Source organism: Abramis brama (genome assembly GCF_963993115.1).
Source record: "Abramis brama genome assembly, chromosome: 21".
NCBI classification, from domain to species: Eukaryota; Metazoa; Chordata; class Actinopteri; order Cypriniformes; family Leuciscidae; genus Abramis; species Abramis brama.
The window spans coordinates 28,178,461-28,193,760 of NC_139983.1; the positions used below are offsets into that span (position 1 = coordinate 28,178,461).

General features: G+C 35.6%; 1 protein-coding gene across 1 annotated transcript in view; it reads left to right on the plus strand.

The window, feature by feature from the left end:
* Positions 1-14,640, plus strand: part of LOC311072004 (proton-coupled folate transporter) — a 44,834-nt gene extending 30,194 nt beyond the window's left edge. Inside the window, exon 7 of the mRNA XM_084096692.1 lies at positions 14,395-14,640. Within this exon, the coding sequence (XP_083952818.1) occupies positions 14,395-14,446 (52 nt within the window). The 3' untranslated portion in view covers positions 14,447-14,640. The remainder of the gene's footprint in view (positions 1-14,394) is intronic.
* Positions 14,641-15,300: the final 660 nt, after the last annotated feature.

Sequence of the window (15,300 nt, forward strand, 5' to 3'; positions counted from 1 at the left end):
TCAGGGTTGTCATCTGGTGGGCAACCAGGAACACTGTCCCAGGCCCATTATGGATTATGGTGGAATATCCCTTTAACTTGTTTTGCTTTAAGATACGGATTTTGAAATCATTGGAAATTATTGGAAATCAATTGCCAAATCAGCATGGTAGCACAATTGTTTATCATACTTAATAATTTACAGTTTCAAATGATAAAGGTAACTAATGTGATATTTTAATGCAAAGTTCTTGTTAATATTGTATGCTACGTACTGTAGTAGGCTTAACATGTGTTTTACTTTGAAGTGTGTCTGCATCTCCACTGGTTTGATTTTTATTTAGTTGGGGAAGATGAGCATGACATTGTGTGCTAATAAGTACTTGCATTTGTCATGTGGAGAAATACAGAGGATGGCAAATTAGATATTGATCCATCACTAGCATATTCTTCAGCATTTACAATGAGAGAGGGATGAGCTTAATACACTTCCACTTCTCCACATGTACTACCTGTGATGTGACCACTACAGGTCTAAAGTCAATCTAGAGATTGAGGTCTAGATTTAAATAGTTGCTTAATGTTTTCAAAAGCAAAACAATCTGGAGTGCTTTAAAAGTCAGTCCTTATTTGGTGATATCAGTATTATAGAAATGACGATTCACTTTTAAGGTATTTAAGCGTGGCTACAGTGGAGTTTGTGCTGGTTTGAGGGTCTACGACTGTAGAATTAAATGCCTTGTTTGTTTATCAAACACTTTCTTCTAACATAATAGAGCACTGTTTTACAATAGTGTGCATTACAATAATGTGATGGTAGTGATGGCTCTTGATAAATGCTCTTTATATAATGGTCTTTCCATTTGCCATTATGGACAGATGGGCTATGTCTATCAAAACACATTAATATCTCATACTCAACCTGACTACATTGTTACATTAGAGCACGGTGCTACTAGCAACATCAAGGTCATGGGCTCGAATTCCAGGGAAAGCATTACGTGATATAATGCATACCTTTAAGGCAAATATAAGTTACTTTGAATAAAAGCATCTTCAAAATGCATACATTAACAAAAGTACAAAAGTACATTAACTCAAAATAAAGGTTTATGTAAAGTTATAGAAAAAATTATAATAATTTAAATGTTAAATCACATTAAACACAAAAATATATTTTAAATAATGTATCAGTGTTTCTTTCTTTCTTTCTTTCTTTCTTTCTTTCTTTCTTTCTTTCTTTCTTTCTTTCCTTTTGTCCATACAATTAAAATCAGTGGTATCTAGTGTAGTTTGGACTTTCAAAATATCTTATATCATGTTTTATAAAAGTGACACAGAGGTGAGTACTGTTGAAAAAGTTTGGGGTGGGAAAAAGATTCTTTTAATTAATACTTTTTAAAACTTTTATTCAGCAAGGATGTATTAAATTGATCAAAAGTGACAGTAAATTATGAAGGACTAAAAATGACAGAACGAAAAATAAATAAATAAATAAATAAAAGTAGAAATAAATAAATAAATGCAGAAATAATAGTGAAAATAAATACATTTTGGTAATATAAACGGCTATTTCTGTATTTTTACATGTATTTATTTATTTATTTATGCATTTCTATATGTATTTATTTATGTATTTATACATTTATTTATATATTTATGTATTTATATATTTATTTATTTATATATTTATATATGTATTTATTTATACATTTATTTATTCCTACATTTATTTATTTCTGTATTTCCACATTTCTACATTTATTTATTTCTGTATTTCCACATTTCTACATTTATTTATTTCTGTATTTCCACATTTCTACATTTATTTTTCCCTGCGCATGTATGCTAATTGACCAATGGCTAAGCTACGCCCCCAAACGGGATGAGCCAATCACAGTACGCATAGCTAACCCAATACACTCGGACATTCTCTGCTTGCTTCCTCGTCCATTGCAATGCATTGCGGTTATCGGTTTTCATTCGTTTTTATGTTTTTTCTTGTCATTTTGACTTTAAACAGCGTGTGTGTGTGATTTTGGTTGGGTGACAGTTGTAGGTTACAGTTTGACAAGAGTTTACAGTTTGACAAAAGCACAATGTTGTGTTTTACACAAATATAAGTAGGCTAAACACTTTGCAGTTTTAATTATGTCCTGTATGAACAAAATGGAGTATGTTTTTATGTTTCCACTGTTCGATCGCGCCCGCTCTCTGACACACACACACACACACACACACACACACATTCCAGCAATGCAGTCTTGACATCGCAGCCTGTTCATTATTCTGCGCTCACACCAAACGCGAATAGAGCGTCAAATTCGCGCGTATCCGCGTCTAGTTCAACGCTTGAACATTTTGAATCCAAAGCGAATAGGACACGCGTATAAAGCGAGCGTTTGAAGCGAAATAGCACCAAACTATAACGTTTACACTGAAATCTTTGTTCTGGAGCTGAAGCTTATCGACCTTCTCAACTATAAAATTATTAATATAACCCTCCAATGCATATTTAAGGCCCCTTTGGTGACATCGAGATGATATATAATCTTTCTGTCTCCAAAAAATCATCAATTGACTCCTGTGAAATGTCTCCTACTGTGACAGCTGCCAAAGCGCCTGTTACCGAATGTTGACTGTTTGTCCGAGTGAGTGGAGGGGGCGTGGTTAGCCATTGGTCAATTAGCATACATGCGCAGGGAAAAATAAATGTAGAAATGTGGAAATACAGAAATAAATAAATGTAGAAATGTGGAAATACAGAAATAAATAAATGTAGAAATGTGGAAAAACAGAAATAAATAAATGTAGGAATAAATAAATGTATAAATAAATACATATATAAATATATAAATAAATAAATATATAAATACATAAATATATAAATAAATGTATAAATACATAAATAAATACATATAGAAATGCATAAATAAATAAATAAATACATGTAAAAATACAGAAATAGCCGTTTATATTACCAAAATGTATTTATTTTCACTATTATTTCTGCATTTATTTATTTATTTCTACTTTTATTTATTTATTTATTTATTTTTCGTTCTGTCATTTTTAGTCCTTCATAGGTAAATACTTTAACATTGTTACAAAAGATTTCCATTTCAGTAACACTTTATTTTACAGTCCTGTTCCCCATGTACTTACTATGCACTTATAGTAATTGCAATAACTGGGTAATAACTAGTTACTAACCCTGAACCGACACCTACACCTAATCCTAACCTTTACCCATTACCTCATATTACCAGTACTTTCCTAGGAACACTAAGTACACGTAAGTGCATATACTGTAAAATAAAGTGCAAACTCTGTTTCTTTCTTTTAAAACTTTCTATTCATCAGAAAATCATGATTTCCACAAACATATTAAGCAGAACATTGATAATGGCACCAAATCAGCATATTAGAGTGATTTCTGAAGGATCGTGTGACATTGAAGACTGCAGTAATCACAGGAAATAATGTTTCTAAAATAGAACACAGTTATTTTAAATTGTAATAATAATTCCCATATTACTGTTTTTACTGTATTTTTTTTATAAAATAAATGATGACAGAATTTTCATCTTCCATCTTTCAAACATTTGACAAGAAAAATAAAATAAATAGTATGAAAGTATATTCTATTTCAGTGAAATCCATGAGTTTACGGACTGAATCTGTGCAGTCTGCATTTTATCTCTAGTATATTTAGTTCAATGATGAAAAAAGATAACCTGCTATGCACAATCACAGTAATATACCTTTCAAGGGGTTCCTCGAAAAGCTTTGATCTAGCTGAGCACTTGTCAGGTTGGCAATAAACAACTCTACCGCCTCCATTATCAGCCTTCAAATTGATTCTGACGTGCATTTGATGTTCTTCCTCAGACTATATAATTAAGTGATTGTCTTTGGTAATGAAGGCATTAAGTAATGTACACCTGCAATAAAGCCTGTGTGTGGTGGGTAGTGAAGTGTAGCATAGTTATCACACCCAAGCTGTAATTACACCACTAATGGGCTGTTCCCAGAGGCAGTGCCCGCTCAGGGTCGCGCAGTCTCCTCTGCGTCCCAAGCAGCCCGCTATTAAACCTGAGCAATTCAGAGGAAGACATACGCTCCTTAATCCATACTTAATCCATTATCCTGCTAGGAAATGATATGTGTCCAATCATAAATTGCAGGCCATCTTCTGAAAACTCAAATTACACCCTTTGACACGTGGCTTTTTTATTTGCGTTGAGTGAATTTAAGCATGGCACCCATTAACACACAGTAGGCTCATTGGAAAACATGGACATTTGATTTTCCCGCCACTCCTTTGTTACCAAGGTCACCGTCATTATGAGTTTGTTTGTTTCAGTTGTGTCTCGTTAATTACCTTTCACTGTGTCAGTACTTAAGTTCCTCCTTTTCCTCTGTTTTTTGTCCGGTCAGGTTTACGCTTATGGTGTGTATTACTACCCGTTTGGATTGCTGCCTGTTTTTGACTATTATTATTCAATTTTGCATTGGACTTTATTCATCTGCCTCTTCATCTGTCTGCACCTGTGACAATATATTAGGGCTATCAATAGATTCATATTTTTAATCGCATACTTATCGTGAAATTAAGCATACATTATTAATCTTGTTTAACACATTCATTTTGCAATCATTTGCTATATCCAGCAAAGTAAACTATCAGATTGAAGGATAAATCTGACAAGCCACTAGTTATTTTTTCATCATCATCAGTGCCAAGAGCATCACCACAGTTCCATCTCAGCCTTAAGTGACATTTTTATTTTATGTGTGTGTGTGCTTGTGCACGTCTTAGAATGTCAGTCAAACTGAGGAGGAATTGCGGAGTGCATGATACCTGACCCTATGGAATATTGATGAGTCTGAAGAGGAATAAAAGCGAATAAAAGAAAAAATAATGACAGAGTCCGGGTGGGTGAGTAAGCGCAGTCTGCCTCTATGGTGCCACTGACTCAACTCAAGTTTACACAGGGACTCTGGAGACTGCAGACTTAAGACCGGTCTTAATCCATCCATCAAAGCCTCTCTCTCATTACGCTCCACAATTACTGGGACTACGAAGGGCTTGTCTGTTAAAATCTAACTTCAAACAGTCTTTTTTGTATTTAAGCGCTTAGGCCCTCTTTCTTTCTCCTTCATCTCTGGCCTCATATTCAGGATTTCGAATGTGATTATGTCTGCTCAAACATCATAACTAGAGCTGTACTGTTTGGAGAGAGTGTGGCACATGACTCAACATGGATGCGAAACTGGTTGGATTTTATAATTAATCAAATCCTCAAAATGGCCCTGTCACCCTAAGCCTCATCAAGTCCACATTTTGGTGACGTAGTACCAGATAGACGTGAAAGACCAATGGTGTGTCATTTGAGGCAGGACTGATGTGTTATTTAAGTGACCTGAAGATACAAAATGGACATTCATTCTTTTAAAAAAAAAAAAGGTTTTAAAGCCTGTGTCACATGAGGTTTCTGTTTTACCAGCGTTAGATACATTTACACGACAACAATGTACTAAATACGTAAACGTTTTTCCTTTGCATTTTTCGCGTACAGTTCGCGTTGTTATTGGCTGCGTTTAAACTACAAAAATGCAAATTTGTGAAAATGGTGAATTCATGTGCATGTGTATTATGTGTTCATGTCTTTTGGCGCGTAGTGTTTCTTTACATAGTGACATCGCCAACTACTGGCCTGGCAGCAGAATACAAAATTTTTTTGTCTTTTTTTTTTTTTTGCAGATCCATGTGAACGGGGATCGTTACCTGTCACCCTAAGCCCTACGGGGCCTGTACGCGAAAAATGCAAAGGAAAAACGTTTACGTATTTAGTACATTGTTGTCGTGTAAATGTATCTAACGCTGGTAAAACAGAAACCTCATGTGACACAGGCTTTAAAACCTTTTTTTTTTAAAAGAATGAATGTCCATTTTGTATCTTCAGGCCACTTAAATAACACATCAGTCCTGCCTCAAATGACACACCATTGGTCTTTCACGTCTATCTGGTACTACGTCACCAAAATGTGGACTTGATGAGGCTTAGGGTGACAGGTAACGATCCCCGTTCACATGGATCTGCAAAAAAAAAAAAAGACAAAAAAATGTTGTATTCTGCTGCCAGGCCAGTAGTTGGCGATGTCACTATGTAAAGAAACACTACGCGCCAAAAGACATGAACACATAATACACATGCACATGAATTCACCATTTTCACAAATTTGCATTTTTGTAGTTTAAACGCAGCCAATAACAATATCGTTTTCAAAAACATTTTTTAAAAGTTTGCATTTTCAGTCCCCCAAAAAGCCATTATGGTATAAATGAATGGCCAAACTGCATAAAAAGTGTTCTGTTTTTAGTTGAAAACAGTGTCAAGTAAATTGCCCCTTAGTGCTTATTTTCATTGTCACTGTTCATTAGTTGTCATGATTTCTACAGTATGTATGTTTCCATTTGTTTCCATGGTTACTCATTTGTCAATTGATTAATCCCACTTGTTCCTTGTTTTCTCCCTTCACTGAGGGGCCGTTTACAAGGGGCATGTAATTCAGCATTTTTAGTCGCTGGGATCATTTTAACCAACATTTGCCCGCTTCAAGAAGTTCAAAAAGACATCATACATGTAATCCATATAAATCTAGCAGTTCATCTAAGTCTTCTGAAGAGACGCTTTGAACAGACTGGGGGAAACAAAGAAATCATTTTCTTTGATAATTGACAGCATGTAACAAATGCTGTTGATGCAGCTTGACTGTATGTACATAGCATTATTTTTTTAAAGTGTTGGAGCAGTATGATTGTAATTGTGACACAATAATGTGCCAAGATGTTTAAGACATCTTGTTTTTTCAGTCATCCATAATGTAGAGTGTGAGGTAGAGTGTGAGGTAAAACTCATTAAGAATTCAGAACCTGCTAAAGATGTTTTGCTGCTCATCCAGGAAAAAACTGGCAGAAAGCCTTTTTCTCACATTTGTATTTTAGAGAGTTGCAAGAAGGATAGTTTTTCATACTTCATTCACACAAATATGCATAGCATATACGTATATTGTATGTGTAAACATGCACTACTGATCAAAAGTTTGGAGTTAGATTTTTGTTTGTGTTTGAAAGAAGTATCTTATGCTCATAAATACAGTAAAAAAAAAATTAATTATGAAATATTATTTAGAATTTTGTTTGTTTAGTTGAATATATTTTTGAATTTGTGTCTGCATTGTATTTGTTGAGCCCATTCTTTCTTAATGAGGCTATGAGATACTGGCAGTGGCATTATACAGAATAGTTTCAGGTAGACATGACTGACATTTGAAACCATAGATGGAGTTTTGCTAAACCTCCTGTGATCATTTAAACTGGATTTATTCTGTTATTCATTGAAAACAAATCCACAGGTTGGACCTTTATTGCAGAGCTTGAAGCTAAAACATGCATGGCAGTTGGTCAATACATTCCTCTTGTTTTAATTGTTTATTTATTTATCGGTTCTACTGAAGAAATGTGTATTGGCGTTAGCCTAGAGGGAAGTACAGTGTTGAGACCCTTGGAGTAAATTGTGTGTCTGGTTACCATGGCGGCATCATGAAAATTAGTGTTGCTTTGTGCTCTGCATCTATAATGACGATGAGTTCCAGTCTGGAGATTATGAAAGAGATTTGTGAGGGCTGTGGCCAAAATATACACTGCTTTGACATCTGCACCTCAGGTTTTGTAAAGCAACCATTTTTCATGTCTCAAAAGTCAATTCATATTACAGAACGTTGTTAAGATTAATGTTTGATGACTCTTGACTTTATTGGACAGACACGGGATGAGTATGCGCAATTTTGAATGCAGAGAGGAGGGCTTTTGCACGGCTGCCTTTAAATTTGCAAGACCTCTGAGACTTTGCTTGTTGTCCTATTTTCATCATGAATAATTATGCTTTTTCTCAGCCAAACAAACAGCGTGGAAGTTTTGCAGGTGTAGGTTATGGCCCAGTGCCTCAAATGATCCTGTGAACCAGGGCAAAATCTGAAGCCACACAGGGTACATTTTAAACCTTGCATTGACTAACATTCTAAAATGTGAGGAAATTAAATAGAATGAAACCATTTTGATAGAATAATTGTAAGGACATTTAAAGGCCATTTACACGACACCGTTTTCAACTAAAAACATAAGACTTTTTATGCATTTTGGCTGTTCATTTACACGACTACGACATCTTGGGCCTGAAAATGCAAATTGCATGAGTGGATGTCTCTTTATTATAGCTGAAGCGAAGCAAAATAATGCTAAATAATGCTAAAGTGAAGATGACGAATGAAAAATGAACGTTTTTGAAAAAACAAAAAATTAACATACAGTACACAAGAGTAAATACAAGCAAGAGTTGGTTGTTTGTCACCATTGCTGGTGACAAACAACCAACTCTTGCTTGTATTTACTCTTGTAAATACAAGCAATCTTTGCAGCACACTAGCTTCAGACAAACAATGGCACTCAAAACTGTTCTGTTACTAAGAGATGGACTTACCATTAGGCAAAGGTAGGCAACCGCCTTGGGCCCCCAAAATCCAGGGGCCCCTTAAAATGCTTTTTATACGGATGCGCGTTCAGCACGGACGCGCAAGCGGTTGATGTGGTGTTTGTTACCACGACAACCGTATGCACATCAACGTTGAACATGCTTCTTCCCAAATCACTAAATCCGCCCCTGCTGTTACTATAGCTAACATTACAACAACAGCATATCTCGGTTCTGTGAAACACAGCAAAATCAATGTTACTCGCTGTTACGATCCTCTGTATCTGTTTTGTGTGGGTTGTTGTTTTGTATATGTGTGCAGTGATTGGCTGCCGTCGGAGGAGCCTGATTGGCGGATCTACTGATGCGCCGCTTTAAAAGGGCGGCGCTAATCGAAGATGTCGAGCTCATTCAGGCATTGGCCTGGTGGCGTGAAGAGCTCCGGATTCCTCCTCCCGTCGGCAGATCCCAAAAACCTTCTGTTGATCACGTTCGTTTGTTTGTGATGATTTCATTCGGATCTTTCTTATGTATTTAGGAGCGTAGGGGTGTCCTGCCATTTATTTTGACTTTGTTTGTGATTTGTTTATTTACATGGAGTTAGGGAAGTTTCTTTGTAATTTTGTTTATTCCCTGATCAGGTAATTTATACATGTTTTTTTTTTTTTATAAGTCTATTTTGTTTATTATTTTGGCCTTGGGGCACCCTGAAACCATTGCTCCTTAATTTAATTACTTTTTCCACCTTAAATAAATTAAACTTTTTGTGGAGCTAAGAATTGTGTCTTTGGTGATCTGTCGGCTGGGGCTGGTTTCCTTTTATCAACTGCAAAAGTTCACATCAACCCCGTATCTAGCAAATTATAGACCCATTTCAAATCTACCTTTTATGTCTAAAATACTAGAAAAAGTTGTGTCCGCTCAACTGGGCTCTTTCTTGCAAGAAAATGATATCTATGAAAAGTTTCAGTCAGGATTCAGGCCGCATCATAGCACTGAAACTGCGCTCGTTAAAATCACAAATGATTTACTCTTAGCTTCTGACCAAGGCTGTATCTCAATACTAGTTTTACTTGATCTAAGTGCTGCGTTCGATACTATAGATCATACAATACTCTTAGATCGACTACAAAATTATACTGGTGTTCAAGGACAAGCATTAAGCTGGTTTAGATCATACTTATCAGACCGCTACCATTTTGTCTATTTAAATGGAGAAAAATCGATTATAATTCCAGTAAACTATGGAGTGCCGCAGGGATCTGTGTTGGGCCCTCTATTATTCTCAATATATATGCTGCCACTTGGAAATATTATAAGGAAACATGGAATTAGTTTCCATTGTTATGCTGATGACACTCAAATATATATTTCATCACGGCCGGATGAAAACGCTAAATTATCCAAATTGACAGAGTGTGTTAAAGATATAAAAGATTGGATGACGCGTAATTTTCTATTATTAAATCCAGACAAGACAGAGGTAATACTTATCGGTTCAAAAAACCGCCCACAGAACCTCTCACAATACAACTTTGACATCGTAGGATGTCCTGTTACTTTATCCTCTACAGTAAAAGACCTGGGTGTTATACTCGATTGTAACCTGTCTTTTGAAAATCATTTTTCGTATGTTACAAAAACAGCCTTTTTCCACCTTAGAAACATTGCTAAGCTACGTAATATGCTATCAGTTTCTGATGCAGAAAAGTTAGTTCATGCATTCATGACCTCGAGACTAGATTACTGTAATGCTTTATTAGCCGGTTGTCCTGCATCCTCAATAAACAAGCTACAGTTAGTCCAAAATGTAGCCGCTAGAGTTCTTACTAGATCAAGAAAATATGATCATATAACACCGATTTTATCATCACTACATTGGTTACCTATAAAGTTCCGTATTAATTACAAGGTATTGCTACTGACTTATAAAGCCCTAAACGGCTTAGCTCCAGTCTATTTAACGGATCTTCTATCACCCTATAATCCATCGCGCTCTTTAAGATCAATAAATTCAAGGCTTTTGGTCATACCTAGGATATCCAGATCAACCAAAGGAGGGAGAGCATTTTCACATTTGGCTCCGAAACTCTGGAATAGCCTTCCTGATACTGTTCGTTGCTCGGACTCACTCTCCCAGTTTAAAACTAGATTAAAGACGCATCTTTTCAGCCAGGCATTCATATAATATTGTTAATCTCACAGTTTCAAACCACAATCCGGCCTCTAGTTCATAAATGCCACAGGAGAACTGGCCCCCGACTGAGCCTGGGTTCTCCCAAGGTTTTTTTTTTCTCCATTAGGTCACCTGATGGAGTTTTAGGACACCATTAGGCCGCTTGATGGAGTTTTTTCGGTTCCTTGCCACTGTTGCCTTTGGCTTGCTCAGTTGGGGATATTTTGGGGATATTTAATTTTATTCTATCAATCAATAAATTCCACTAGAAACAAACTTTGTTGTATTATTTTATTTTAATACTGTGAAGCTGCTTTGATACAATCTGTATTGTGAAAAGCGCTATACAAATATACTTGATTTGATTTGATTTATTGTACGGGTCGTAACACTCACGTATGGGGCAGAAACAACACAACCTCTGCATCCGTTTTCAGGCCTTCCAGCTTTTCCAATATTAAAGCTCTTGTCTGATCATAACACTTCTTTTTCCAGTGATATTCCTCTGACTTTTTCTCTTTTGTAATGCCTCTCAGCCATCTCGCTTTCTACAGTCCTTCTTCAAATCTCCCTCTTGCTCACTCTGTCTCCTCCCCCATCATGAGTGGACATACTACTGATTGACTTCAAGTGTGTTTTGCTGCTCTGTTCAATCCAGTTTCACCGTTTCTCTGAAATCATTTACTGCACCTTTAAACAATCAAAGCACCAGTTTCCCCCACTCTTTCTCAATACGACTGTAATTTCGAATGTGCTGAAATGGTCATTTCTGATACAATTTTGCAATTAATGTCCTATTCAGCCTCAGTGTGGCTCAGACAACGAGGTTCAACAAAACTTTGGGAAAATGGCAATGCCAGTGACCACTGTTTAGCGCCTGCACTCTCTCATTAAGCATGAAAATAAAGGCCTATCTCACTGTCTGCCAAAAGCCAAATGCATTCAGACTGAGCCGCGTGACACACCTGCACTCGCCTGACAACAACAATTATCTGTCCACACTGCAGCGCACTCCAACCCTCAGCAGAATCAGCACTTTAATTACTGTATTGTTAAAGTCTCTTTTCGAGATTGCATGAGGAGGGAATGGCTTCTGCATATTTATTATTGACCCTTCCTAGAGTTAAAAAAAATATATTATGCTCATTCTCATATGCTCATGCCTGGAAAAGCAAACCTAGAATATTTATTAGGATATGGAGATGGACTTAGATTAATGTGTCTGAAAATGGGAAAAAGTGCTTCTCTGATTGTATATTTGCGAGTTGCAAGCAAAAGACTAATTCACCCAGCTGTTGCTGTCAAAAGTATTAGTCAAATTTATGGATAGCCCTTACTTACTAGCTTGAAATCCTGGCATTCTCTCCATTAGTATCTCCTTTTGTGGAAATCGCTTCAACCTGGTTTCTCCTGGATGTCGTGACACTTTACTTTTACAGATGTACTTTCAAACAAGAAACACATACAGATATAGTATACTGTATAGTGTACATACAACTACATATTTATATTGCGTAAAGGAAACAATACTAGGGTGTTGTGGGCATTGTTATGCAGTTGCTACAGTGTTCTAAGTGTTTTTACTAAGGATACTCTGAGTGGTTTCTGGTTTCCGGTTATTATGTATGGCTCAGGTCCTTCTTTTGATGTAAATCAATGGGATTTTTCCATATCTAGTGGCAAAAAGAAAACTAATAGCACACCTTTCCTCAATTCAACCCCCTAACCCAGTACTAATAATATTTGTAATAGAATTTGTTAACATTAATGTCATATGTATGTTCTGTTTTGGTTTTATTCTAGTTCCAGTCTCTTTTGTTCTGATTTTCACACCATTGGTTTGTTTCTATGGTTGTTAATTAGTTCCCCACACCTGTTCTGTTTCTCCCTTTATTACCTCTTGTGTTTATAAGCCCTGTGTTCTTTGTCCAATCTTGTTTATGGATAGTGGATCCATGGATAATGTTTATGGATAATGAATTAACTAATGCTAAAAAAATCAGCAGCTATTAATATTAAGATGCATTAGTGAATGTATTTAGTATATATCATGCTATATACAAATGTTTTTTATTGTTAGTTAACGTTAACTAACACATTAACATTAATTATTAACAAATACAACCTTATTGTAAAGTTTTACCGAAGTATAAATACAAAAGTTATTTAAAATGTTACCTAAAACTATACAATTTTAATATTAATAATTTCTTTAATAAAACATATAAGACAGTTGTATTTGTAATATTATTTAATATTATTATATTAATATATTGTACATAAATGTTGCATGTATAGTTTTTTTTAATAATGAAGAATTTACTTTAAAATCATTATTATTAGTAGTAGTAGTATTTTTTATTTAATAATAATTATTATTTAAATAAAAATCCTCAACACAGAAACATAAAATATTCCATTTAGTCACATTCCAAATATACAAAGATCTAATTAAACTACATTAAAATCTATTAAATGAAAATACTAATCAGTAATGTAAGTAGACCTGTGCAGGAATTAGGGGGCAAAACCAGTGGAAAACATACAGTATATCAGTTGCATTTATGCATATGGCCAACACTTTTATTCAAAGCCACTTATGAATGCAGTCAAACTATACAGAGGAAATGAAACCTGTGACCTCACTTCCCATTGAGCTAGTGAAAGCTACAGAGGCTTTAGTTTTAGTTTGCCCTTGACAATGCATAAACCTTCATGTGAATTATGAATGGCCTATTTATGACACCTGGTGGCCTGGTGCCATTCCTAAGCCAACACTGAATTACACATACAACAAGTTGTTATAATCAGGGGACAGCCAAGCACTGAAGGTGCGAAGACACCTTATGTATCTGTTAGTATTCTTCTTCTGCTCTTGAAGTCTATGGCAGTCCCTAGAAACGTTTGCGGTATACAATTATGAAATTTGGCACACAGATTTACATTTAAGCTAATAACATTTGAACCACAAGGACTAGAAATATTTTTTTCCTCTGATTCCTTCGAGCTCCTCCTAGACCGTTGGTCCAATTTTGACCAAAAAACAGCTCAGATCTTCTTCAAACCATGCCGGCATAAAGTTATTAAAAGCTTTTAGAGACCGTTCTGGAAAAACGTATCAACAAATTTGATGGCATGGTGCCAAGCTGATTCTCAGGCTCTATCTTGCAAGCCTTTGGCATATTGACGGCACATGTTTATGTCATTGTCACCTTACACTGACCACACCACATCAATTTGGAAATATTCGCCACCTAATGTTCAAAAGTGATAAGCAATTAAATCATATTAATAGTAGCTACTTGTATTTTTTAATTGCTGCTTGTTTATATATTTCATTTTGTCCTCTTATTATGTTGTTCAAATGGTTTCATTTTATATCACATGATATGGTCAGACTGGTTAGGGAACACTAGTGTAACAAGTATAACACGTTGAAAAAACAAATCTCCAAAACGTACAAAAATTATTAAAAAAAATGTTTGGCAAGTTGTTGTACCCTGTGTGAGCAAAGTCAGTAGATTTTAGTCCAATGCGAAAACATTAACTAGCGTTTTTGGGGAAAAGAAAATCCTCTCACACAACATGAGGGTTAAATCACTGGTTTAAACAAAGAACAGAAATATTTTGCCTGGGAAGTGTTGAGTTCTTTTGTTTTGTGGGAACTTCTCTTATTGTGACATGTCTCTTTGTTGGATTTTAGGTGGATTAGCGAGATGCCAGCCACTCATCCTCGCCTAGTGCTTTCAGATTGAATCTCCTCCTTCTGGGAATCCTTCCAGCACAAAGTGGATCCATGATTGGATATTGTACGCTTTTCTGTGACAAACTGATCTTCTCTAAAAGTCCAACTAAATGATTCTGCATCCAGGGGAAAAAAATGTATTCATTTGTAATTCATGTAAGTACTGTATAATAAATTTCAAACTACAGAATGATTTCATGCAGCAAAGACTTCTCTTGAGTTATTTCGTGAGCTGAAATGCAGTGAAGTCTGATTGAGCATGTGGTGAGAAAGCATTGATAACCTCTTAATAAAATTAAAATGCTAAAAGGTCAAATCCAGAATTGGAAAAAGTAAATGAGAATCACTGCCTGATAAGCCATTCACTACAATTAGACTGACACAGGATAGAATCCTAAAATCGTTTGACAATTAAATACATTTCAAGTCATCGTGGAAAGTTGAGATAGTTAACAAGCATTTCCTCTATTAACTGGGCCACATTCGTCTCTTTGCATCTCTTCATCTCAGAACTCAGAGTGGCAGAAAACCATATGGGCTCTGAAGGAAACCGCAAAACTTCAATCAAAGGTGGTCTGTTGGGGAAGGAACTAAATATGGAGAGAAAGATTAAATGGGAAGTTTGTTTATGGACTTTTGAACAAGGAATATTTATTTTTCCAAACTTTACATAAGCGTGCCATAAATGAACACAGACGCTGTTCATGGCACATAAGCGTCATTGGTAGCCTACATGGACTATAAGCCTATATAAGCCTTTTCAAATCAACATGGAACGATGTTCACAACCCATTTCACTTCTGAAATCTGACATATTTCCAAGTGAAATATTTTTAAAGATGGAATTGATTGGATATAGTGAAA